Here is a 27,492-nt window from a genome sequence, read left to right on the forward strand (position 1 = left end):
GTTTGGAAATGTTTTGGGTTCCATCAAGACGATGTTTGAGCAAAAGAACATGAACTACAAAGTGCGTCGTAAGCACCTGAAACAACGCGTCCAACCTTTTCTTTTTCACCACCCACAACACACTTGGAGCTTGTGCTAAAAGTTCAAAGTGAGAAACAAGGTTCAACAAGTGACAACAGCCCATAACAGAGGCGACACCAAACGAGAGAACGTCTCAGAGTTGGACGCGATAGCCTAGCACATAGCTAAAGATAGAGCTCCTCTAGTTACAGTGGAGCGCACAGGATTCAAACGCCTCATGAACGTCGCCGACAATAGGTACGAAAATATTTGTCGCAAACAGACCTGCGTGAAGTTGGCCCCCCATTTGTTGCAAAAATAGGTGGAAATAGTTTGTTTCGTTTGTGCTGCGTTTGTGCCCGTTTGTGCTGTTAAAATTTTCGTTTGTGCTGCTTCGGTTCGAAAGATATTACACTTTGTTTTATTTCGAGTGTGACGTCACCCAGCCCCCCATTTTCATCCAATTGACTTGGGAATGGTGCCATTCGTTTGTGCTACGTTTGTGCCCGTTTGTGCTGTTAAAATTTTCGTTTGTGCTGCTCCGGTTCGAAAGATATTACACGTTTTAATTTCGAGTGGTGACGTCACCCAGCCCCCCATTTTCATCCGATTGACTTGGGAATGGTGCCATTCGTTTGTGCTACGTTTGTGCCCGTTTGTGCTGTTAAAATTTTCGTTTGTGCTGCTCCGGTTCGAAAGATATTACACGTTTTAATTTCGAGTGGTGACGTCACCCAGCCCCCCATTTTCATCCGATTGACTTGGGAATGGTGCCATTCGTTTGTGCTACGTTTGTGCCCGTTTGTGCTGTTAAAATTTTCGTTTGTGCTGCTCCGGTTCGAAAGATATTACACGTTTTAATTTCGAGTGGTGACGTCACCCAGCCCCCCATTTTCATCCGATTGACTTGGGAATGGTGCCATTCGTTTGTGCTACGTTTGTGCCCGTTTGTGCTGTTAAAATTTTCGTTTGTGCTGCTCCGGTTCGAAAGATATTACACGTTTTAATTCACGCGGTGACGTCACAAACAGGAACGCGCCAGCGTCAGTTTGTTTTGTTTTGCTGTCGAACAAGGAGCTCGGTATCGCGCTACCGCGTTCAGTCAATCACTTGAATCACTCGTATTTGTTATTAATTCCAGGTTATAAACTAGTTCCTGGAATGAACCGATGTTTTGTATGTTTTTGCGCATTTTACATTCTTCATGATCCTGGAAAGCAACTGTTGCCGGACGAACTTCAGGTAAACATGTCACACTCACTGTTGTAGCTTTTTTGCTAGCATACAGTAATCTTAAAACCTTCCTGTTTTCACTGCTGTAAATTACTTTAAATTCGGTCTTATTTCTTTTAATAGTGTTGTTCTACTGCTCATTCATTTATTTCATCAGTAGTCATTAAAGCTATGTGATTATTTCTTAAAATTATAGTAGACGTGAGGCTGAAACATATCCGTTGAACTTTTTGAAATAAAAACAACTTAAAGACACCCCTCGATGAAGCATTCCCTCATTTGAGAACAACTGAATTAATATAAAAACAGTCCGTGTGTAATTGATGAGAGCCTGCAGAGAAACCTTGGGTGAAACGATAGCTTTATGTGTAAAGAAAACAGCAACAAACAAAACCCCAAACTATTTACATTTCAACAATTAAGCAATCACTGCTTTGTGAAGCTCTTTGTCTTTTCTGATGCTGCTTTCACTCTACTTTCCAGGTCATTGTGCATCTCCCAGTCAAAAGCAGCCCTCCTGCAATATGCCACATAATGTCCTAGAGAATCCTCTTCGAGATGATATGACTGCTCTAAAAGTAAACTGTCAGCATCAGACTTCTGGGAATTTCCAGCAGGGCAACTTCTGTTCAACTCATACCTAGGTCGGTGTCAATCCACTAAGCCTCTCCATTTCTCAACTTCAGTAGTATGAATACTGTAGCAACATCAGACTCATCATCACAGAGGTCAACATAATTTTTTAATATATTTTTTCCTCAGTATGAGAAGTAGTAGAGGCATCGTCAGGTCTTAAGACATGACCTACATCAGCTTTTTTGTTTTGCAGCAGAAATCCACGTTTCCCTCAATGAAGGCATGATGATGAGCAACGAAACGGTCAACACGATTGAGAAGGCTTTCATGCTTGAAAAGCCCATTTTTTATGTTTTTGAACTCTGCTTCAACAGCTGCCAAACTTGCAGTGATACTGGTACTTCGGAAGAGAGGGACCACTACGCCTGACCAGAGTGGTAAGTAACTTCCCTGTCTGATGATGTGGGTAATAATCTCAGGGAGGAAGTGGATGTTATCCCTGTCTCCCTCAGCCATGGCAAGTGACCTGATCTCCTCACATATTTCTGTCACCCACTGTCAAGCGTTAGTCTGGATCTGCTGCTGATGCTCCTCGACGGGTTCCTGTGCCTGAACCTCTGTGTCTGGCATGCTGATACAGTCTTCTTGTGCTATTTGTGTTTTCAGGTATTTCTTGCACTTTTCTGATGGGAGAGGGGTTCCAGAACTGTCATTACCTTCGGACTCACTCAGTGCCACAATAGTGATGGCACATAGAAGTTCTGTTGAATGTTCCACACATTGTGACTTGAGTAGTTGTGCTAATGATCTCACATAAAAATCTTTGACACGATGTCTTTTATTTTTCAGGCAATCCCACTGGCAGATCATTTTGATGCAGTGTGCAACATCTACCCTGACAAAGCATGGCGGCAGGTTTGCATGCTGACTCCCAAGCAAGACTTTAAAGCACTCATTAATGTAGCTCTTCAAATCGGGATGTTTTCCTGCTGACAGGTGCAGAAGTCCAGTGAAAGTTACCAAAATTTGTCCTGATTGCCAGCATGTTTTGCAACAAAATATAGTATTAAAATAAGGAAGGGCACCATCATCTTTGTCGACGCCTGTTTCATGAGTTGGTTTTCTTCTTTCTGTTGAACCGCATACAATTAAAAAGCAAAGCCTGATTTTTTTTTTTTTTTCAATTAAAATTACTTCGACAGACATGACCACTAGTGATGAGTCTATAAAGACAGGAATGCGAATAACAATTCAGTTTTATTGATAATGCCTGTTTCAATTTCTAGTGGCATAAGCCAGCAAGTCCCCACAACTTTTCTAACTTTAATTTTTGCTGTAAAAACATCCGCTTTTTGGTTGAACTAGTCTGTCGATTGTGCTGTTTTGGGCCTTAAGAACTTGTATTGTGTTGCTACTGTTTTTCAATAAGAAATTATTTTAGGTCATTTAGAATTCATCCAGCCGCTTCTCCAAATGGACACAATCGTCGACCTTGCGCGTGTAAGGTTGCTGAAATGCGAATCACTGCAGAGAAAGATGTAAGTTTGCGTCACAAATGAGGACATCTATGTATTTATGTACAGTGCACCTCGCAGTGGTAGCATTAAAGACATTGGACTGGACACGTTTTCAGAAAAGCATGGCGTATGTGCTATCACACAGTGGCTGAAAAAAATTGATTCATGCAGGTGCCCCGTCCGTCCCCAATAGAAGCAGTGAGTGCTTTTTCTCTTGCCATTCTTGGATCTCTGGTCAAAGCTTTTACCGCTCACCCCGATTTGAAGACCTACATCAATGAGTGCTTTAAGCATGAAAACATGCCATGTTTTGTCAGGGTAGATGTTGCACACTGACACAATATGATCTCCCAGTGGGACCGCCTGAAAAATAAAATACATCGTGTGAAAGATTTTTTCTGAGATTTAGCACAACTACTTAAGTCACAATGTGTGGAACATGCAAAATAACTTTTACGTGCCATCACTATTGTGGCACTTAATGAATCTGAAGGTAATGACAGTTCTGGAACCCCTCTCCCATCAGAAAAGTGCAAGAAATACCTGAAAACACAAATAGCACAAGAAGACTGTATCAGCATGCCAGACACAGAGGTTCAGGCACAGGAACCCGTCGAGGAGCATCAGCAGCAGATCCAGACTAACGCTTGACAGTGGGTGACAGAAATATGTGAGGAGATCAGGTCACTTGCCATGGCTGAGGGGGACAGGGATAACATCCACTTCCTCCCTGAGATTATTCCCCACATCATAAGACAGGGAAGTTACTTACCACTCTGGTCAGGCGTAGTGGTCCCTCTCTTCCGGAGTACCAGCATCACTGCAAGTTTGGCAGCTGTTGAAGCAGAGTTCAAAAACATAAAAAATGGGCTTTTCAAGCATGAAAGCCTTCTCAATCGTGTTGACCGTTTCGTTGCTCATCATCATGCCTTCATTGAGGGAAACGTGGATTTCTGCTGCAAAACAAAAAAGCTGATGTAGGTCATGTCTTAAGACCTGACGATGCCTCTACTACTTCTCATACTGAGGAAAAAATATATTAAAAAATTATGTTGACCTCTGTGATGAGTCTGATGTTGCTACAGTATTCATACTACTGAAGTTGAGAAATGGAGAGGCTTAGTGGATTGACACCGACCTAGGTATGAGTTGAACAGAAGTTGCCCTGCTGGAAATTCCCAGAAGTCTGATGCTGACAGTTTACTTTTAGAGCAGTCATATCATCTCGAAGAGGATTCTCTAGGACATTATGTGGCATATTGCAGGAGGGCTGCTTTTGACTGGGAGATGCACAATGACCTGGAAAGTAGAGTGAAAGCAGCATCAGAAAAGACAAAGAGCTTCACAAAGCAGTGATTGCTTAATTGTTGAAATGTAAATAGTTTGGGGTTTTGTTTGTTGCTGTTTTCTTTACACATAAAGCTATCGTTTCACCCAAGGTTTCTCTGCAGGCTCTCATCAATTACACACGGACTGTTTTTATATTAATTCAGTTGTTCTCAAATGAGGGAATGCTTCATCGAGGGGTGTCTTTAAGTTGTTTTTATTTCAAAAAGTTCAACGGATATGTTTCAGCCTCACGTCTACTATAATTTTAAGAAATAATCACATAGCTTTAATGACTACTGATGAAATAAATGAATGAGCAGTAGAACAACACTATTAAAAGAAATAAGACCGAATTTAAAGTAATTTACAGCAGTGAAAACAGGAAGGTTTTAAGATTACTGTATGCTAGCAAAAAAGCTACAACAGTGAGTGTGACATGTTTACCTGAAGTTCGTCCGGCAACAGTTGCTTTCCAGGATCATGAAGAATGTAAAATGCGCAAAAACATACAAAACATCGGTTCATTCCAGGAACTAGTTTATAACCTGGAATTAATAACAAATACGAGTGATTCAAGTGATTGACTGAACGCGGTAGCGCGATACCGAGCTCCTTGTTCGACAGCAAAACAAAACAAACTGACGCTGGCGCGTTCCTGTTTGTGACGTCACCGCGTGAATTAAAACGTGTAATATCTTTCGAACCGGAGCAGCACAAACGAAAATTTTAACAGCACAAACGGGCACAAACGTAGCACAAACGAATGGCACCATTCCCAAGTCAATCGGATGAAAATGGGGGGCTGGGTGACGTCACCACTCGAAATTAAAACGTGTAATATCTTTCGAACCGGAGCAGCACAAACGAAAATTTTAACAGCACAAACGGGCACAAACGTAGCACAAACGAATGGCACCATTCCCAAGTCAATCGGATGAAAATGGGGGGCTGGGTGACGTCACCACTCGAAATTAAAACGTGTAATATCTTTCGAACCGGAGCAGCACAAACGAAAATTTTAACAGCACAAACGGGCACAAACGTAGCACAAACGAATGGCACCATTCCCAAGTCAATCGGATGAAAATGGGGGGCTGGGTGACGTCACACTCGAAATAAAACAAAGTGTAATATCTTTCGAACCGAAGCAGCACAAACGAAAATTTTAACAGCACAAACGCAGCACAAACGAAACAAACTATTTCCACCTATTTTTGCAACAAATGGGGGGCCAACTTCACGCAGGTCGCAAACAGCACTTCCCGATATGGACAACATCGGGACGGGAGCGGAGACATGTCGAGCATTTTGCATCCGCATCCGACTTGTGGTCGAGTCGCGACATGGATCCCTATTTGAGCCTGAATGTGCATTACATAGACGACAAGTGGCGACTGCGCACCGGAGTACTCGAGACGGCACATTTTCCTGATGAAGCACACTTGTTTATTTGGCATTGGCATTCCATTGACATTTTTTTCCATTTTATTTAGCATTTTGTTTACAGGCGGCTATCTCCTTTGCACATGGCATTATTTATATTGTTTACAAGATAACTTTACACAAATCTAGGCCTTTGCAAATGACATTACAGCATCTCGGCACAATATTTGCAGAAAATTTTTTTATGAGAGGTACCCTTTTTCTCCTGTTCTTTGTGACATTGTTCAAGTCATGCAAAGCAAGCTATTTTGAATGTTTATTCAAATGATTTTTGTACTTTTATTTTTCATTGAAAGTAATGTGTACCAGTTGGTTAATAAAAAAAGCAGTGAATATGCATTTCCTGCATTTATTTTGATTTTGGTCCTCAGGGGGAATTTATCGCGCACTTATCGTTACCGAGGCAAAATTGCCCAATTTATCGCAATATTGATTTTAGGTCATATCGCCCAGCCCTAATTCACAAACATTTTTTATTGATTCCCCAGGGTCCTTCGCGCCCCTTAAGCATTGCACCACGCCCCCCTCAACGTCGCAACACAACCATAGTCCCCCCATAGTAAAAATGTAATTCCGCAAAAATAATATAATGATAATAATTATGTTTTCTTTCTTTCTGAAATGAAATGTACCAGTAATCTGATTATGTATTTTCTGCAGCAGTAATCAAATGCAGTTACAGGTTGTTACATTATTTTGAGGCGTGTCCTACCAGATAATTTGTTGTGCTTGAAAATTATTGTTTATTGTCACTTTTTGTTTATTGTCACTTTTTTCGAATCTCACAGAGCCTAACTGTAAACTGCAAGAGGAGGATGACAACTGTAAGTTCAGTGCATGTACCATTTTCATAACATTTCAGTGATAAAACTAGATCCAGAAATATTTGGACAAAGGTAATGTTTTTTATGATTTTTACCTTTATACACCACCACATGGAACAGAACAAAACAAATTAAGATGCTCATCTGAAATGTATGTGATTCCCGTATTTTCGGGACCACCTTTAAAGTCCCAAATCTTCCCCAAAACAAAGGAGGCGCCTTGTAATGCGACACGCCTATTATATGGACTGAGCATCTTTCTCGACCATCGACCCTTTTTCCCATTGGGGTATTTGGAGTGCATGTTAGCACAGCCTGCTGGCCTAAGTCTGAGACATCTATGCTTCGAATTGACTGTGACAAATACATTATGTGAATATGGTGTTTCGGTGGTGGTGTCGGAGAAAGCTGGCCAAAAGTCAGCTCTCCGCAATGTCGTAGTCTGTCTTATCATTCATGTTATTGCAAGTAAGAAACGCCACAGGTTTAGACAACTGACTGCAAAAATATAAATAAAAACACACTGACCAAAGCACACCACTCACATCTCTCTAAACAGTCATGTGATTGGCTGAGGCTGCATGGCTCCCAAGAAGCCATTGCTGTAATTGGCTGAGGCTGAGTGGCTCCCAAGAAGCCATTGCGATTATCTTTGGGGATGTAAAAATGGCATGAGAGATACATATTTTGTGTTAATCTTATTTCTTTGTTTCATTGTTTGGTTGTATGCTGAGTTTTTTTTGTTGTTTTGAATTGAAACCTTGACTCCTAGGAGTGTGGTGACCAGTGAAGTCCCTCCCCTGACGTTGTCGATTAGATGTGTTGCCATGACATCTCTCATTGGTCTGAGCTGATTCAACTCTCTACGATCCCTTATGTTGCCATGACATCTCTCACTGGTCTGCGGTGATGCCTCTGGCAGCAGTCCCTTATTCGCGTGAGCACTGGTGAGCTAGCCTGCGCGAGCTTGCTTGTGCCTCGTAGTGTGGCGCGCCCAGTATGAGTATTAAATACGGAAATTGCACCCTCAACTGGTTTTGTGCCCTTTGATGGCCTTAAAAATACGGTACTCAAAAACACAACGGTTGCTTTTTCAGAATTGTCATTTTATGAAAATTACCTTATGTCTCAGAGAGGCCTAAAAAATATTTGACATTACAGTTCTACAAAAAAAACTGTTTAAAAAAAAAAAGTGAAATTTTAAATTAATCTTGAGAACACTGCGTATTCCATTACAAATCAAATAATGAAGATAAAGATCAAATTTGTTATTCTTTTACATATAGGCCAGGGGTCCCCAAAATGTTTTTGTTAGGTTGATGGATGTCAGGAGGACCCAAGAGCTGAGAGGCAGATGGGTTAATAGAAAAAGGTGATGGTTTTATTTAAAGAAGGCCGTAGGAGGTTTTGGCTGTCCAGTGAGAGCAGTGCCAGGTCAAAGCAAGGAATCCAAGGGGTCGCAGGGTACAGGGCCGGCAGGCAAGGAACAGAGTACAAACGATCTGTGGGACAAAGGGAACAAGGCAAGGTCAGATTCAAAAACACTTGTCGGGTATACAGGGAAAACTGACTGGCTGTACAAACAAAAAAAAAACAACAAAATACAAATAATCATAAAACTTTCTATGAGATCTTCACAGAAGAAAATAAACTCAGGGATATATAATAACACTATTTATTTAATAAATAACCAAATAACCGTGTCTGGGTTCTTCATAGAAAAAAAGAATACTAGAAGGGTGGAATAGAATGTCATGTTCTGTTAGTCTCGATCGCGTGGCCAGACCAGAGTTACCGTATTTTTAAGGCCAAAAGACGCGCCGTATCAAAGGGCACAGTACCAGTTGTGGGCGCTATTTCTGTATTTGATACATAGATAGAACGCACCGTATCATTGGGGGCAAACAGAACCGAGCAGTCGCGCTGGCGTGTTTTTAAAATGGCAGCGGGAGTTTGGTGGTACTTTATTTTAGCTTTTAACAACGTGCTGAAGTTGTCCTCATCCAAAAATGCACCAAGTCCTTGTCTTCTGTACCCAAGATAAACAGCTGGACACGTTCTCCACCAAACACGAGAGTCAATTTCAGTCTGTCTCGTTGCCGCGCAGCCCCTCAGATGGGATGCCGACACAATGCCGGTGTGAGCAAGTCACTAATCAACAAACGATGTGGCCTCACGGTGTTACATCAAAACTAAAACTATCACCCCAAATCAACTGAATAGCATAAGAGTGTAGGCCCAGCAAAATTCCGCCTCCCAGCCTACCATACAATACCTTAGTTTACATGCATGCACACTAAAACAGAAGATAGCATGGCTAGCGTGGCTAGCTGTTTTTAAAAAGGCAACAGGAGCAAAACTGAGTTTGGTTGTATTTTATTGAACTATTTAACAATGTACTCACATTATTATTAATCAGTCATCATCCACAAATCCATCAAAATCGTCTTCTGTATCAGAAATAAACAGCTGGGCAAGTTCTCCCACAAACACGCCAGGTTCCCTCTCGTCATTGTCAGATTTCCCGTGTCGCTGCTGCGTGCGGCTCCTCATGATGCCGGCTTTTGCGAAAGCCCTAACAACAGAGCTAGCAGACACGTTTGCCCATATAAGGGCATTAGGGCTGCTTTGCTCTGGGGGCGTGCCTTTGCGTCGTCATTCACGTCCGCCTGCTGTCGTTAGCCACGCCTGCCTTCTCTCTATATAAGCAGTGTGCAGGCAGTTAATGTTCGCAGTCAGCCCAGCGGTGCACTTGGTGCACTTGGTCCACATAATGGGCGCTCCGCCTCAAAAGGTGGCCACTGAATAAACCCAATCATGTTGTTTCACCGGTACAGATCTTTAAGACACAAAGCTGTCTCGTGAACGTCTTTTTCTGCTAGAAGCGCTGCGAAATTCGAGGTGAGCTGACATTATAATGAGCCATATTAAAAAAAAAGCCGAATTATTTGACATCAGAGCGGCAAGATCCGGCCTCGAAGAGTGGTCAACTCGCAGAATGGTCAACTTAAACCATACTTAGGATAAGTCGATCACACCATACTTTTCATGATTCTTTTTCTCACGTTTGATGAAGAGGTTGTGGCAGCCGTTTTGCTCCATGGTCATTCAAATTCTGTCCCCAGACTCTGCTCTTCATACATGCAAAACGCTTTGTGCTTTGGGATTGTGGATAAACATTTCAGACAACATCGCTGTCTCCATCGAATGCCTTATTTTATTCAAGTTATTTTTTAAATTTAATACAAAATAACAGCAACAAATGTGGTGTGACTGAGTAATGTGTGTCAGATTCCGCTTACCCGCAGGACTAATCGGGATAAAAGTCCTAGGCCTCCTCTCCGTCCAACGGGTCAGCGGGCGGGGGGGAAGTTAAAGTAGCCCCCGCGCCCTTTTTCCTTTAGCCGTGGTCGAAGCGAACTCACCTAGGTTCGCTAACTGCTATATTGCGCTTCGCCTATCGCTGCTTTGTGGATTTTTTACAGTGGTATTGTGCTCTGTGTAAGGAAGGACGCAGAGAGTTTCAAACGGGTGTCGATAATGTTTTATCTCTGAACAAGCATGTTCAGCATTCTGCACAAATTTTAATAGTAGTTTCACAGATAATTCACATATCAATAATGTATACACTTGTAACGGCAAAAATTCACTTTTCACATAAGCTTCGTTAATCAGTGTGGGCAGTCGAGGGTCGTTCTGACTCGTCCATGGTGGCACATCATTTTATCCACAGCTTTCACTTTCTTTCAAGTACTCACACGGACCCAAAGGAACTCTTTCGTCTTTTTGTATTAAAAGTTTCACAACCCAGTACAGTGAGCAATGTCGTTCAGCAAAACAAATGGATAACATCTACTCAAGCTATGAGAACGCTACGGGAATGGTCAAAAGATGTTTTGCTTCAACGACTACCAGCACTGTGGTGTATTGTATTGTTTTGTGAACGACAGTGCTGTAATGGAACTGATTCATCTTGTCTACAACTGATCTTTGGTTACGGAACGGAGAGGATATATGGCGCATGCGCTGTTACTTTTCATGTGATGTGTAGCAGAGACAAGTAAAAGCCACCGACATGCTCGCAGTTTTCCCACATTTATTTTGTTTCCCTGAAGAACACGGCAAGCACATTGTCTCTTCTTCCTCTGTATGCACAGGGGGATCTTGCCACACGCGCATTCACAGTCAATCACAAATCAGAATTCAGAATTATATAATTAAATACACCATTATTTGCAACACAGTAAATTCTAAATCCCAAAGTTTACATATAAGCACTAAACATGAATCTTTGGAAATACCTAACATAAAATAAAATATAGCACAATAAGAACTGGTTCTTACAGCTCCTATAAACTCAATACAAAGGAATGAAGAAATGTAAATGTTTCAAATTACACCATTTCTATTTGCCATCCAAGTAATAATTTCCATTTTTAATATATTTAACATTTTATACACTACCGTACTTCATTCCGCTTTCCAAGGGCGCGAGTTAATAGTTCCGACCGTCAGCTATCTTGCCTTAGCTTGGGATACACATTGAGATTCTGAGCTACGGACAATGTAAAATAACGAAAAACCACAATGTCAATTCTTTCCCAAAACAATAAAATTAATGCACTATACCTAATGTGTGTTAATATAGATGGATTTTCTTTACTTCTCCTCTGTCAACATATGAGCACACATCTCAAAGTTAAGCAACCCGGAAGTTGAATAACAAAAAAAAGAAGAAATAACACGCTTTAAACTAAGGTGGCACTGCAGAACCACAACTTCCCATCTACACGCACAAACAAACCAGAACAATGCATCATATCATATGCATTGTAAAATAAAAAAATATAAAGCTGACTACTTTGCGGATTTTACCTATCGTGGGTTATTTTTGGAACATATCCCCAGCGATAAACGGGGGATTACTGTGTGTGTATGTGTATGTATATAACATAGATTGACTGGTAAATTGAGCGCTTCGCCTTTTGGCTCAACTCCCTCTTCACGACAGACCGATACAGCGTCCGCATCACAGCAGACGCTGCACCTATCCGCCTGTCAATCTCACGCTCCATCCTCCCCTCAATCGTGAACAAGACCTCAAGATGCTTAAACTCCTCCACTTGGGGCAGGATCTGGTCCACTGTTCCACGGCCAGGACGAAAACGACACTGCTCCTCCTGGATCTGAGATTCGACCCCCTGACGGACCCTCCGCTACAGTACCCCTGAATATACCTTACCAGGGAGGCTAAGGAGTGTGATTCCTTTGTAATTGGAACACACTCTCCGCCAGTGTTTTTTTTGGCAGGCATTTTAGATTTAGTCTTAGTCATTTGGACAAAAATGCCAATTCGTGGTAGTTTTAGTCTAGATTTAGTCAACGAAAACTCAAAAAGGTTTTAGTCGTTTTTAGTCGACGGAAACGCAAAACTCAAAAACGTTTTAGTCCGTTTTAGTTAAAAATAGGAATACAAAGTTTCCACTCAATAGCAAAGACTTTCTGATGGACTATTACGGATTATGCATTACAAACAGATAATGTAACAGTGGAATCAATGCTCATTGCGCCAAAATAAGTTGAGAACCAAAACGCTTTATTTGGCAACTGTTGTGGCTTCATTTCACTAAAAGCAACATAAAATAAAAACGTTTGAACAACGTGGACTTTTAGTAGACTTTTTCTATAGTAGAGTAGTGCAAGTCCAAACTTTATCAAACATATGTCTTGTTTACTTGTACCAGCTTGCAATTATCAGAGGGAAGTAGCCTTGCGAGTGTGACTGTCGCCATGGTCCGTCAAAGAAACGAATGACCACGGAAGTGTTCTTGCGACACCAGTATGAGTGACGGTGCGTGCGCGGCGCATGCGCCCTTGCGTGCTGTCCCGGTGGTGGGCATGCCCAAACGAAAGATAGGTTGCACTTCATTACAATGTTTTGAAAGACAGATTACTTGTACAAGAGGAAGGGATGTCATGAATTTTGAGCGTCTGACGAACCACACGCTAACAATTTCCTCCCGTCTCGTTTAGCTCGTCATCGTCTCGTTAGCGTCATGAAAAAAAGGGCCGTTAATGAAATATTTTTGTCACCGTCATCGTTGAGGAAAACAACACTGCTCTCCGGTCCCCCTTCTGACAAAGGGGGACCACCACCCCAGTCTTCCAATCCAAAGGCACTGTCCCCGATGTCCACGTAATGTTGTAGAAGCGTGTCAACCATGACAGCCCCACAACATCCAGAGCCTTTAGGAACTCCGGGCGGATCTCATCCACCCCCAGGGCCTTGCCACCGAGGAGCTTGTTAATCACCTCGGTTACTTCAGCAGAAAATCATTGAGAATCACTGCAATAGAGCATGATGATGTTGTCTCTTGCTCTTACAATGTTCACTAATTCATTTTTTTATATTTTTTAATTAAGTTCACTATCTTTTGCTCTTAAGTGTAAACACTGTTTTTATAGCAAATTTTCTTTTTACATGACTTCTCCATTCCCTGTGTCATCCATGGCTTATTTAAGCCTTGATACTTCCTAGTCACTATTCTTGTTGGGCAATGTTTATCATAGAGTGAACTAAAAACAAACAAGAAAACTTGGTCCGCAAGATTAGGGTCTTCCTAGATTAAATAAAATAAAATAAATATCAGACCAATTTTGATTTTCTAGATCCATCATAGAGGCAGTAATGGTACATTTTGTCTGGGTCTTTTTTCAGATAAATGTTATTTAAAAAATATTGAACTAATTTTGAATAATTGCAAAAACAAGCAAGGGATCACTTATATAATTTATAAGACCACTTACAATTTCATAATCAATTTTATTTATTTATTTAACGTGTTGTCGATTAATGTGACAGTATCTATTGCTAATCTATGAGGTTTTAGGATTACTGGGACAAAACAATTACCGTATTTTCACAATCATAAGGCGCACTTTAAAGTCCCAAATCTTCCCCAAAATAGACTTGTGTAAAGCCGATATCTTAGATCTGTACATGTGTTACTCTTTTGAGCAACGCACCTAACCAACTTCGCGGGTTTCACAGTGCATGTTAGCACCACCTGTTGGTAAATTCAGAGACTACACAGCGTTGCAGAATTGACTGGGAGACATATTGAATATTGTCAGGTTTAAAGGCCCAACACCTTAAGGAGAGCTTACTGAAATAGCTTACTGGAATTATAAAGGTGACTGATCTCACCAGGAAAAAAGCAGGCATTGATGTTCATTCTTTACCGGTCGACCGGGAAAGAGAGACAGACAGAGCAGACCGGCGTCTTGCTCCCTTCACCCCTGTGCACCCTCTCTCTCTCTCTCTCTCTCCCCTCCTCTTTTTATGAGGGCTTGAACAATGGGGGTCTGTTTAGACGCTCCAGAAAACAGGAAGCCATAACTCACAATGAAAGCAAGGAAATAGAAACTAAAGCAAAAATGTAAGTGTGTGTGTGCGTGTGCTAAAGCAAAAAGGGGTGGGTGTGTGTGTGTGTGCAAACATTAATGATACAAGTAGTGTATAAAAAACCTGATTAGAAATACACAAACTGATTACATAAAGTTACTTGAGGTCAATGTGATCCTCAGCCCATCTTACAAATATGTAGCATGAATGCTAGCTATTGTTTTAGCGCTGAGGTATGTCTTGACGTATCTGCGCCCAATAATTTGGTGCGCTCTTTGTATGTGCTCAATGGATTAAAAGCACACGCAATTGAGACTGCTCCCTTTATCCGGTGCGCCCTATGGTCGTGAAAAGACCGTACTATAAATTGCGTAACTAAAGTCAGTTGTTTTCTCTTTGCCGTTTGGATTTAATAAATCAACACAAAATATTTGCTGTTTTTTAATCACTTGAATAGATTAGCAGCTAACTAACAGCTAGTTTTTCATTGAACATGGCAAGGCAAGATCATGTTATTCTATAGACACAATTTATGATTTTTACATTAGGTGATTGTATTGTGATGTATTGTTTTGTATCTCAATTGTTAAACATTCCATAATAACCATGGTGTCTGTCAAACCTTTGATTATATTAAAGATAAAGATGTCCTTTAATAGTCCCACAATGGGGAAATTTGAAATGTTACAGCAGCAAAGATATAGATCAGACCAAGGTGGCGGCGTAATGTCGCAGTTAATGTATAACATTAGCAGCAGACATTCATAAAAAGCATGCAAATTTACACAGTATATACGTATATACACAAATCCCCATGTATATGCACACTTACATCCCACAACATATACACGTGTAAGGAAACGCTCCTAATGTCTGTCCATAGTACAGAGGGGAAATAAGTAAAAACGCTGCAATGGTAAAAAAAATACTGCAATGATAACAATACTGCATGATAAAAGTACTGCAATGGTAAGATTACTGAAATGATGGAAGAAATACTGCAATGATGCATAATACTGTAATGGTAAAAGTACTGCAATGATATAAAAATTCTGCAATGATAGAAAATACTGCAATATAAAAGCATTGTAATAGTAGAAGTACTCAAATGATAGAAAATACTGCAATGGTAAAAGTACTGTAATGGTAAAAGTACTGCAATGATAAAAAAAAATACTGCAATGATAGAAAATACTGCAGTGATAAAAGTACTGTAAGAGTAAAAGTACTGCAATGATAGAAAATACTGCAATGATAAAAGTACTGGAATGATAAGAATACTGTAATGGTAAACGAAATACAGCATTGGTCAGTGATTAAGTACAGCATTGGATAAAGCACAGTAGTAGTGTGTATTGCATCCAAGGACTGCACAATTGCACTAATGCCTGCCCGTTTGTAGGCCTGACCTAATCTAGGCCTGACCTAATGTTCTTGTTAAAAAGTCTGACAGCAGCCAGCAGGAAGGAGTGGCAAAATCTCTCTTTCGTACAGCGAGGGTGTAACGGTCTATCACTGAAGGAGCTGTGGAGTGTTCTAAGAGTGTCATTGAGTGGGTGGGCTGGGTTTTCCAGCATTGATGACAATTTTGCCGTCATCCTCCTGCCCCCCACTGAGCCCACAGAGTCCAGGGAGCAGCCCAGGACATAGCTGGCCCTCCTCACTAGTTTGTCAAGTCTCTTTTTTGTCCCGGCCCGAGATCCCTCAAGCCCAGGAGACCACTCCATAGAGAATGACCGGTGAAACCACAGAGTCATAGAAGTTCCTGAGGAGTGACACCCGGACACCAAAGGACCTCAGCCTCCTGAGTAGGAAGAGTCTGCTCTGACCCTTCCTATAGAGAGCGTCTGTGTTGTTGCTCCAGTCCAGTTTATTGTTCAGATGAACACCCAGGTACTTGTAAGTTGAGACCCTCTCAACATCTTGCAGGATTTGAGGAGCTGGGAGCTAATCCCATCTGGACCCACTGCCTTCCTCGCCTTCATCTTCCTCAGCTAGTTCTTCACCTGAGATGTTGTGAGGAACAAGGCAGAGCAGGTGGAAGTGGTGGTTGTCTGAGGTGGCTGGGAACTGAAGTCTGTGGAGAGAGAGAGTGGGAGAGAAGAGAGGCGAGAGAGGGGGAGAGAGGGTCTGTTGTTGGAGAAACATCTTACTGTCCTGGTGGGAATGGTGTTCTCCATGCAGAAATTAATATAGTCTGTAATTGTGTCTGTTACACCATTGATGTCCTCCCCGCGGGCTTCGCTGAATACCTCCCACACAGTTGTGTTAAAACAGTCCTTTAAGGCCTCCTCGGCTTCTCCAGACCATCTCTGAACAGTGCGTGTCACAGCTGGCTGCCTGCGGACCAGAGGTTTGTACACAGGCAGGAAAGCAACCAATTTGGGATCAGCTTTGCCCAGCAGGGGTTGGGACAGTGATGTGTACGCCTCCTTGGTGTTGGCATAGAAAAGGTCCAATATTTTATTGTGTCTGGTGTGGCAGGTTACATATTGTGTGAATGAAGGCAGAGAGGAGGTAGCAGAAACATGATTGAAGTCGCCAGAGATAAGGAGCAAGGCATTAGGCTGCTGTGTTTGTAGCCTGCTCACAGCTGCAGTCAGTACGTCACAGGCTGTCTCACTGTTAGCAGAGGGTGGCGCGTACGCCGCCACTGCGATCACATGACTGAACTTTCGCGGTAAATAATACGGACAAATGCTAATTGCTATCAGCTCAATGTCCTGACTGCAAAGTTGATCCTTAACAGTGATGTGCCCAGGGTTACACCATCTATCATTCACAAACACAGCCAGTCCTCCTCCTTTCCTCTTACCGCTCTCCAGTGTCCTGTCCGCATGTAGGATTTGGCCGTCCAATTCCACGACGGCGTCTGGCGTTAGCTCTGTTAGCCACGACTCCGTGAACATCAGCAAGCTAGCCTCCCGGAAATTCCTCTCGTGCCGGGTTAGCGCTGTTGTTCGCTCGTCCATTTTATTGGGAAGGGATCTAACATTCCCCATAATAACGGACGGGGAGGACGGGGTGGTATCGTCTCCTCCTTGCCTGGCGTTTAGCCCCTCACGACACCCCCGTCTCTTCATCCTCAGCTCGCGGGGGATATCGGGTTTCTCTCCGGGAGCCGGCGCCAACACCTGATCTCTTGTGTAGATGATCGATCCGTAGCTCGAGTTTCGTCTCCGGACACGATCGATGTTTAGTTTTTTCTTTAAGAAAATCCTTGGGTTTTCACTGAACCCATCGTAATATTGTATCGTTAATAATAATAATAAATTCATAATTAATATTGTAAAGATAAAGATGTCCTTTAATAGTCCCACAATTTTGTCCGTCTTACACATCCCATTTGCAGATGCAACACCGATCTGCCTGTCCATCCAGGTTATGAATGAAATCTGTGACAAAGGACACGTTTGGCGGAGTCCAACTCACACAGAAAATGAATTGGTGATACAGGGACCGAACAACACCAACCGCAGAACTCCCTGAGGGACATGGTCAAAAGCCTTGTCCAAGTCCAGAAAAACACGCTAGACTTGTTGGGCAAAGTACCTTGCACCCTTGAGGAACCTGCTGAGGGTGTAGTGCTCATTCACTGATCCACGGCCAGGACAAAAGCCACACGAGAGTGTGACCCTGGTCAGTCAGTCCAGAGGCACTCTCCCCGATGTCCACAAGATTTTGTAGCAGCGTGTCAACCAGCACAACTCCGCAACATACAGAGCCTTTAACTCATTAAATCCCAGCCATTTTCACTGGAGCTACTCCCCTCAATCCCAGTGTTTTTCTGAATTTTGACTGATTTTGCAAGGCCCACAGAATATTGTATTCTAATGCTATAAAATCATGGCACATACCAAAAGAAAGATGGATGGTGACAAAGCTTTAAATGGGAACTAGCGAGCTATTTAGCACTGACCTCTGGCTCCGGTGACGATTCTCTGCTGCTTTAACTCACGTCAGATGTTCTTTTGCTAAATTGGGGTCCATATCCGGCTTCCATTCGTCGACTTCGCTGCGGGAACACTCCAGCAAAGCTACGCGTGCGTCGTGTGGGCTGCGTGAGGCAGGCAGAGCCTCTTTTGATGGCTGCTTGCTTTTACGAGGACGAAGCGTCATCCATCCTCTTATCAAAAGCAACCACATCCCCTTTGTCATGGTTATTGGAAGCTTTTATTTTTTTTACCCCAAAAGCATTCCTTAAGGGTAAATTGCTTTTATTTTCCATCGCTACTGTGACGTCCAATACTCTCCAGTTTGCACACTCTTCTCTAGCGCTCCCCAAACACTATAATATAACGTTTTTCATAGCAAAAAAAAAAAGTATGTGCCAATTAGGTTAATGGCCTTATACTTTTGGAGGGGAGTGTATGATGTTTTTATTGGTTACTTCTGCCTGACGTCGCAAGATGAATTCAGAGATGTTCAGTGTTGAGTTATACAGTACTCTGTACTCATAATGTCCCAAATTAAACTGATTTCAATTTAAGGTCTAAATCTAAACTTCACATCTTGATTATCAAAATCAGGGGTCCTCAATCCTGTTCCACAAGAGCCTGTGTCCTCCAGGTTTTTCTCCCTTCTGCAATACATCGATTCAGATGATCAGATAATCAGCACGGTCTGTAAAAGCTAGATAACAATCATTCAGCTGTGTTGTACCAGGGAGAGATGGAAAACAGCCAGGACAGGAGTGAAGACCCTTGGTCTAAATTATTTCAATTCCTTTGTGGTGGTTTATAAAAAGTGTTGTTCAAATTATTTTTCTCTTTATTTGCATATTTGACATATCGCTTCTGCTCAATTTTCTTATGTAGGGCCCTGTGTGTTTTCAATGCGTTTATTTGCAACTAACAAAGTATGTATGATTATTTGGTCAGGTATTACACAGTAGAACAAGGTTGGCAACTTACCTTCCTGGGCTTAATGCTCTGGTACAGCGTATTGCCAGCACCATGGGCATCTCTACTATTCGGTCCTATGACTCTTGTGATCCCGATATAACACAAGCTACTTCCTTAAATGGTATGTCATCTTTTTTTTGCTGTTCCCTTTTTTACTTTTTAAATACTGACAGAATTAAGAGCCTGTTGTATATGCTTTATTGGCGTGTTTTTTGTTCAGCATTTATGCATCCTAAATTTCTAGCCCAGATCGAAAACTACTGTTTTGTGATAGACCGATATGCTTTTCTTCCCGGGGCCAATACCGATTGTTAGTAGTCACGACGTAGTTTCATGACCATAGGCCACACTGCATTAAAGGGCGCAGTCTCATTTATGGGTGCTATTTTGGTATTTAACACATACAGTAATACCTCGCTACTTCGCGGTTCACCTTTCGCAGGTTCAGTGCTTCGCGGGTCTAAAAAATATTCAAAAATTAAAAATCTTTTTGCCCGGGCACGATCGGGGCTCTCCATTCGCTCCGCTCCGCGGGGGCATTGTAGTTTCGCCGAGCGGCACGACGGGGCGCTGGTTAGACGGCCAGCGTGCGCCGAAGAAGAGCGTGGGGGAAGAGGAGAGTGGACGAAGAAGAGCACGTTACCCCGGGCACGATCGGGGCGACGTTTCGCGCGGTTCGGACCGTACCAGAGCTCCGGCAGACATGCGTGACAGTTAAGCCGAAGAGGAGCACCTTCCGCCCGGGCACGAGCGGGGCGACATTTTGCTCCGTTCGGGACCGCACGAGAGCTCCGGAGGAGGCCGGCCGGCGTGCGTGGCAGTTAAGCCGAAGAGGAGCACCTTCCGCCCGGGCACGAGCGGGGCGACATTTCGCTCCGTTCGAGACCGCACGAGAGCTCCGGAGGAGGCGGCCGGCGTGCGTGGCAGTTAAGCCGAAGAGGAGCACCTTCCGCCCGGGCACGAGCGGGGCGACATTTCGCTCCGTTCGGGACCGCACGAGAGCTCCGGAGGAGGCCGGCCAGCGTGCGTGGCAGTTACGCCGAAGAGGAGCACCTCCCGCCCGGGGCACGAGCGGGGCGAAATAAAACCGAGTTCAACCGAACGGAGACACGCTTCGGGGGAGCAGGTCCGGCGTGCGTGACAATTAAGCCTAATAGGAGCACCTCTTCCGCCCGGGCACGAGCGGAGCGCGAGGCTGTCAGTTATGAATGAATAAATAAATAAATGAAGAATGCCACCTTTCATTTCACAGGGCTCACCGGACGGCGTACCAGCAGGTAAAAGTCGAAGTAATTAAATAAATACAAAAAGAAGTAATTGAATAAATACAAAAATAATGGCTGGGGAATAATAAAATAATAAGTTTTAATAATATATATATATTTTTTTGTTATAACATGAATTTCACTCTCTCTCTCTCTCTACCCATATTCTATATGGTGTACTGTATACCGCGGGGTATACTGTATACCTGGGTAGGTTTTTTTAAGCATTTTTGAAGGGGCACCGCTACTTCGCGGATTTTCAGTTTTCGCGGGTAGTCTCTGTCCCCATTAACCGCGATAACCGGGGTATTACTGTACATAGGGCACACTGTGTTATCGAGCAGAGGTATGTCAAGACATACCCTAGGGCTAAAACATGCGCCAACATGCATGTCATTGGCAGTCCTGCAGGTTTGAGGGCGTCTTTTGTGACAAGTTTGGTGAGCTCTTCAATGGACCCACTCCAGTTCACATATCAGCCTGGCATCACTCTGGGTGATGCCATCATCTACCTCCTCCACGCTTAACTCTCCCACCTGTAGAAGATGGGGAGCACTTTAAGGATCCTGTTCTTAGATTTCTCCAGTGCTTACAACACCATCCAGCCCACCCTATTGGGAGCCAAGCTGGAGCAGGCAAGAGTGGCCCATCGCCTCATCACATGGATCCACGAGTACCTCATAAACCAGCCACGTTACGTGAGAACACAGACAGGACTTTGTGTGAGCTTCTTTGCAGCTCGGGGGCACCGCAGGAAACTGTTCTGGCTCCCTTCCTGTTCACCCTCTACACCTCGGACTACAAATACAACACCCCTACCTGTCACCTGCAGAAGTTCTGCATTTGTCAGCCTCATCACTGATGGAGATGATTGGGAGTACAGAGAACTTACTCAGGGTTTTGTGGACTGGTGTCAACAGAACCACCTCCAAATCAATGCTGGGAAATCCAAAGAGGTGGTCGTGGATTTCTGAAGGCGACACTCTCCACCTGCACCAGTGAATATTCAGGCAACAGACATTGAGAGAGTCTTAACTTACAAGTCCCTGGGTGTTCATCTGAACAATAAACTGGACTGGAGCGACAACACAGATGCTCTCTATAGGAAGAGTCAGAGCAGACTCCTCCTACTCAGGATGCTGAGGTCCTTTGGGGTTCAGGTGATACTCCTCAGGAACTTCTATCATTCCGTGGTTGCATCAGTCATTTTCTATGGAGTGGTCGCCTGGGCAGGCAGCATCTCGGGCCGGGACAAAAAGAGGCTGGACAAACTGGTGAGGAGGGCCAGCTCTGTCCTGAGCTGCTCCCTCGACTCTGTGGACTCAGTGGGGGGCAGGAGGATGATGGCAAAACTGTCATCAATGCTGGACAACCCAGCCCACCCCCTTCAAGACACGCTTACAGTATTCCACAGTTACTTCAGTAATACAGTGTTACACCCTCGCTGTGCAATGGAGAGTCTTCGCCACTCCTTCCTGCTGTTTGCTTTTGACTGCACGGCCACGCATTCTGTCTTGATTTGGTTGTTGAGTGTCGGCATCGCCGTGTTAGTAAAAAAGGATTTTAATTGTCCGCCATACCTGTGCTCCTCTGTGTCCAATAGTGTTGAAATCGCCCAGCCTGAGCAGTAGGGCTGGGCGATATGACCTCAAATCAATATCACGATAAATTGAGCAATTTTACCTCGATAACGATAAATGCACGGTAAATTCCCCCCGCTGACCAAATTCCAAATAAATGCAGGAAATGCATATTAAGTGCTTTTGTAATTGACCAACTGGTACCCATTACTTTCAATTTAAAATAAAAGTACAAAAATCTTTATATAAACATTATATATACATTATAAACATTCCAAATAGCTTACTTTGCATGACTCGAACAATGTCACAAAGAACAGGAGAAAAGGGTTACGTTTTTCTGCAAATGGCTTGCTCCAAGGTGCTGTAATGCCATGTGCAAAGGCCTAGATTTGTGTAAAGGTCTCTTGTAAACAATATAAATAATGCCATGTGCAAAGGAGCTAGTGTGGTCTGTAAACAAAATGCTAAATAAAATGAAAAAAGGCCAATGCAAGCCAAATAAAGTGCGCATCATCAGGAAAATGAGCCGTCTCGAGTACTCCGGTGCACAGTCGCCACTTGTCGTCTATGTAATGCACAGTCAGGCTCAAACAGGGATCCATGTTGCGACCCGACGACAAGTCGGATGTAGATGCAAAATGCTTGACAAGTCTAAGCTCCCGTCCCGATGTCCATATTGGGGAGTGCAGTTTGCAAAAAATATTTTTGTACCTCTTGTTGGCTACTTTCACATGAGGCGTTTAAATCCCGTGCACTCCACTGTAGTTAGAGGAGCTATATCTTTAGCTACGTGCAAGGCTATGGCGTCCACCTCCTAGACGTTCTCTCATATGGTGTCGCTTCCGTTATGGGCTGCTGTCACTTGTGGAACCTTGCTTCTCACTTTGAGCTTTTAGCACAAGTTCCAAGTCAACAGCATGGTTGTGTTGTAGGTGGTGAAAAAGAAAAGGTTGGATGCGCAGTTTTGGGTGCTTAAAGATAAAGATAAGAGATGTCCTTTAATAGTCCCACAATGGGGAAATTTAAGGTGTTACAGCAGTAAAGATATAGATCACACAGAGGCGGGGGCATAATGTAGCCGTTAATGTATAACATTAGCAGCAGACATTCATAAAAATGCAAATATGCACAGTATAAACTTATTTACACAAATCCCCATGTATATTCACACTTAAATCCCACAACATATACAAGTGTAAGGAAACACTCCTAATGTCTGTACATGGTACAGAGGGGAAATAAATAAAAACGCTGCAATGATAAAAAATACTAAATGATTGAAAATACTACAATGATAAAAATACCACAATGATAAAAGTACTGTAATGGTAAGAGTACTGAAATGATAGATAAATACTGCAATGATAGAAAATACTGCAATGATAAAAGTACTGTAGTAGTGAAGGTACTGCAATGATAGAAAATACTGCAATGATAAAAGTACTGTAATGGTAAAAGTACTGCAATGAGAAACAAATACTGCAATGATAGATAATACTGCAATGATAAAAGTACTGTAAAAGAATAGAATAGAAATCCCTTTATTGTCATTGTACTCAAGTGTGCAACGAGATTAGAGGGCTCCCCTCTCCAGTGCAATACAACAATAATACAGACAAATATATAAATTAGATAAATAAAGAAGACAGTGCAATGGAATTCAGTACTGAATAGGGCATATAGAAACACATCACAATGCTGTTTTGCGAGGTTAGGGTGGTCTCGTGTGTGTGTGAGAGTTCAGTATGGAGATGGCTCTCGGAAAGAAACTGTTTCTCAGTCTATTGGTCCTTGATTTGATGCATCTGTAGCGCCTGCCAGAGGGCAACAGGTCGAACAGGTGTGAGTTTGGGTGGGTATTGTCATTGACGATGTTGAGAGCCCTTCTGAGGCACCGGGCGGTGTAGATGTCCGACAGTGGGGGGAGAGGGCAGCCAATAATCCTTTGCGCTGTTTTGACTGTCCTCTGGAGCCTCACTCTGTCCGCCTCAGTGCAGCCGCTGTACCAGGTGGAGACACAGTACGTCAGCAGGCTCTCGATGGACGAGTGGTAGAAGGCCAGCAGCAGCTTCCTGTCCAGGTTGAATTTCCTGAGGACTCTCAGGAAGTGCAGACGTTGGCGGACCTTCTTTACCACTGCTGTGGTGTTGTGACTCCAAGAAAGGTCATCGGAGATCTGTACTCCCAGGAACTTGAACGTGTGGACCCTCTCCACACACACGCCTTCGATGCAGAGGGGGGGCGGCAGCGTCTTGTTCCTCCTGAAGTCGACGACAATCTCCTTTGTTTTAGCAGAGTTAAGGTGCAGTCTGTTGTCCTTGCACCAAGTTGTCAGTCTCTTTACCTCCTCTCTGTAGGCTGTCTCGTCACCTTCCGAGATCAGACCGACCACTGTCGTGTCGTCAGCAAACTTGACGATGGTGTTGTTGCCGTGGGCCGGGCTGCAGTCGTAGGTGTAGAGGGCGTACAGGAGAGGGCTCAGCACGCATCCTTGGGGGAACCGGTGCTCAGCATGAGGGTGGAGGACGTGTAGGGGCCGAGCAACACAGTCTGGGGTCTGTTGGTCAGAAAGTCCTTAATCCAGATGCGTGTGAGGGCAGGGAGGCCGAGAGTGTCCAGTTTGGCGACGAGGATGTCTGGGATGATCGTGTTGAATGCCGAGCTGTAGTCCACAAAGAGCATCCTTGCATAGCTCTGCTGTCGTTCCAGGTGGCCCAGCACAACATGCAGAGCAGTGTCGATGGCGTCCTCAGTGGATCTGTTAGCCCGGTATGCAAACTGGTAGGGGTCCAGAGTGGGAGGAAGGCAATCCCTGATGTGCTGGAGAACCAGCCTCTCGAAGCACTTCATAATGACTGGTGTGAGAGCAACAGGACGGTAGTCATTCAGGTGGACGGCTGGTGACTTTTTGGGGACAGGAATAATGGTGGAAGTTTTCAAGCAGGAGGGGATGACTGCCTGAGCCAGGGAGCGGTTGAAGATCCTGCAGAAAACATGTGACAGTTGGTGGGCACATGCTCTGAGGACCTTGCCTGGTATTCCGTCGGGTCCAGTCGCTTTCCTGGGGTTGACCGCCAGGAGCGCGCGCCTCACATCGTGTTCCTCTACGATGAGTGGGGGGGAGTTGGAGCTTGAAGTGCGGGGGTGTGACGTTGGGGCGAGTCAAAGCGAGCGAAGAAGCAGTTAAGCTCCTCTGCCAGCGATGCACTCGGGTCTACAGAGGTCGTGCTGCTGCCACGGAAGTTGGTGATGCTCCGTAGACCCTGCCACACCTCCCGTGGCCTGTTACTGGCAAGGTGGGCCTCCAGCCTCCCCTTGTAGGTTGCCTTGGCTAGCTTGATGCCTTTGCTCAGGTCAGCACGAGCCACCCTGTACTGGGCTTTGTCGCCTGACCTGAAGGCAGCGTCACGGGCCTTGAGGAGAGAGCGAACCCTGCTGGACATCCAGGGCTTCGCATTTGGGAAGGTCCGTATAGTCTTATGTTGGGACACAGTTTCCATGCAGAACTTGATGTAGTCCAGTACACAATGCGTGTAGACATCAAGGTCCTGATGATCAAAGAGGTCCCAGTTTGTGTCATGAAAGCAGTCCTGTAATTCACTCATGGCGTCGTCACGCCAGGTTTTCACAGTCTTTGTGGTAGGCCTGAATCTGCGCCTGAGAGGGGTGTACGCAGGTGCGAGCTGCAAGGACAGGTGGTCTGACTGGCCGAGAGGGGCGAGTGGGAGGGCTCTGTATGCGTGCTTGATGTTCGAGTACACATGGTCGAGAGTGTTGTCTCCCCTCGTTGGGCACTTGACATGCTGGTGAAACTCTGGGAGTACAGTCTTTAAATTGGCCTTATTAAAGTCTCCCGCTACTACGTGAACGCCATCAGGGTGGGCCCGCTGATGTTTATTGATGACGCACGCGAGTAGCGAGAGCGCCGTGCTAGTGCTAGCGTCGGGAGGGATGTAAACAGCTGTGACAATCACTACCGTTAGCTCCCTCGGGAGAAAATAAGGCCGGCATTTAACGGACATGAACTCGATGTCGGGGGAAGAGTGCTTCTCGACGATCGTGCTATCGCCGCACCAGTTCTCATGCACGTAAACACAGAGCCCCCCGCCCCTCCTCTTACCGGTGTCCCTCGTCCGATCCGCGCGATGTAGCGAGCGCCCGGCCAGCTGGATGCTAGCGTCGGGGACGTCTGCGTGCAGCCAGGTTTCCGTGACGACGATCACACTGCTATCGCGCACATCGCGGTTTCCCAGGATTTGTAATCCCAGGTCGTCGATTTTGTGGACCACGGATCTGGCGTTGGTGAGGTGCAGACTCGGTAGTGGCTGCCTATGGGGCTGCTGTCGCAGCCGTTGCAAGACACCGGACCTGCAGCCTCGCTTCTGCTTCCTCTCTCTGCGTCGCCTGCGCCGCCTCCCGGCCCCGATGACCAGCCACGGTGAGCCGGGCAGCCTCGCCAGTTCGTTCGGAATTTTGCGATCATAGCAAAATTCCTCTGTGATGGTTATTTCGCATCGATATCCAATGTTCACGATGTCCTGGCGGGTATATCGATGTTGTGCCTCAGTTGATGCCAATAAGAGCAAGCAAACACTAATAAAAAGTAGAAGTACTGCAATGATAAAATATACTGCAATGATAAAAGTACTGTAAGAGTGAAAGTACTGCAATGATAGAAATACTGCAGTGATAAAAGTACTGTAATAGGGAAAGTACTGCAATGATAGAAATACTGCAGTGATAGAAGTACTGTAATAAGAATACTGTAATGGTAAACGAAATACAGCATTGGTCAGTGATTAAGTACAGCATTGGATAAAGCACAGTAGTAGTGTGTATTGCATCCTCGGACTGCACAATTGCCTGCCTGTTTGTTGGCCTGATCTAATGTAGGCCTGACCTAATGTTCTTGTTAAAAGGTCTGACAGCAGCCGGCAGGAAGGAGCGGTGAAATCTCTCTTTTGTACAGCGAGGGTGTAACAGTCTATCACTGAAGGAGCTGTGGAGTGTTCTCAGAGTGTCATTGAGTGGGTGGGCTGGGTTGTCCAGCATTGATGACAGTTTTGCCGTCATCCCTTTGTCCCAGCACGAGATGCCTCCTGCCCAGGAGACCACTCCATGAAAAATGACCAATGAAACCACCGAGTCATTGAAGTTCCTCAGGAGTGTCCCCCGAACGCCAAAGGACCTCAGCCTCCTGAGTAGGAAGAGTCTGCTATGACCCTTCCTATAGAGAGCGTCTATGTTGTCGCTCCAGTCCAGTTTATTGTTCAGATGAACACCCAGGTAGTTGTAAGTTGAAACCCTCTCAACGTCTGTTCCCTGGATATTCACTGATGCAGGTGGAGAGTGC

At 44.3% G+C, this 27,492-nt stretch overlaps 1 protein-coding gene across 12 annotated transcripts in view; it reads left to right on the top strand.

The window, feature by feature from the left end:
• Nucleotides 1-27,492, top strand: part of mmadhcb (metabolism of cobalamin associated Db) — a 70,162-nt gene that overhangs the window by 1,177 nt on the left and 41,493 nt on the right. For 8 of the 12 annotated variants that reach the window (XM_088314311.1, XM_088314314.1, XM_088314315.1 and 5 more), the window contains exons 2-3: nt 6,947-6,982; nt 19,268-19,412. In XM_088314311.1, the coding sequence (XP_088170437.1) occupies nt 6,974-6,982; nt 19,268-19,412 (154 nt within the window). In that variant the 5' untranslated portion in view covers nt 6,947-6,973. Of the gene's footprint in view, nt 1-6,946; nt 6,983-7,754; nt 7,930-19,267; nt 19,413-27,492 lie in introns of all 12 variants that reach the window. The other 4 variants (XM_088314319.1, XM_088314321.1, XM_088314317.1 and 1 more) reach the window with 2 other exon arrangements.

This window comes from Idiotropiscis lumnitzeri, chromosome 14, assembly GCF_059441095.1.
Source record: "Idiotropiscis lumnitzeri isolate Australia: NSW breed Sydney's pygmy pipehorse chromosome 14, RoL_Ilum_1.0, whole genome shotgun sequence".
Lineage (NCBI taxonomy): Eukaryota > Metazoa > Chordata > Actinopteri > Syngnathiformes > Syngnathidae > Idiotropiscis > Idiotropiscis lumnitzeri.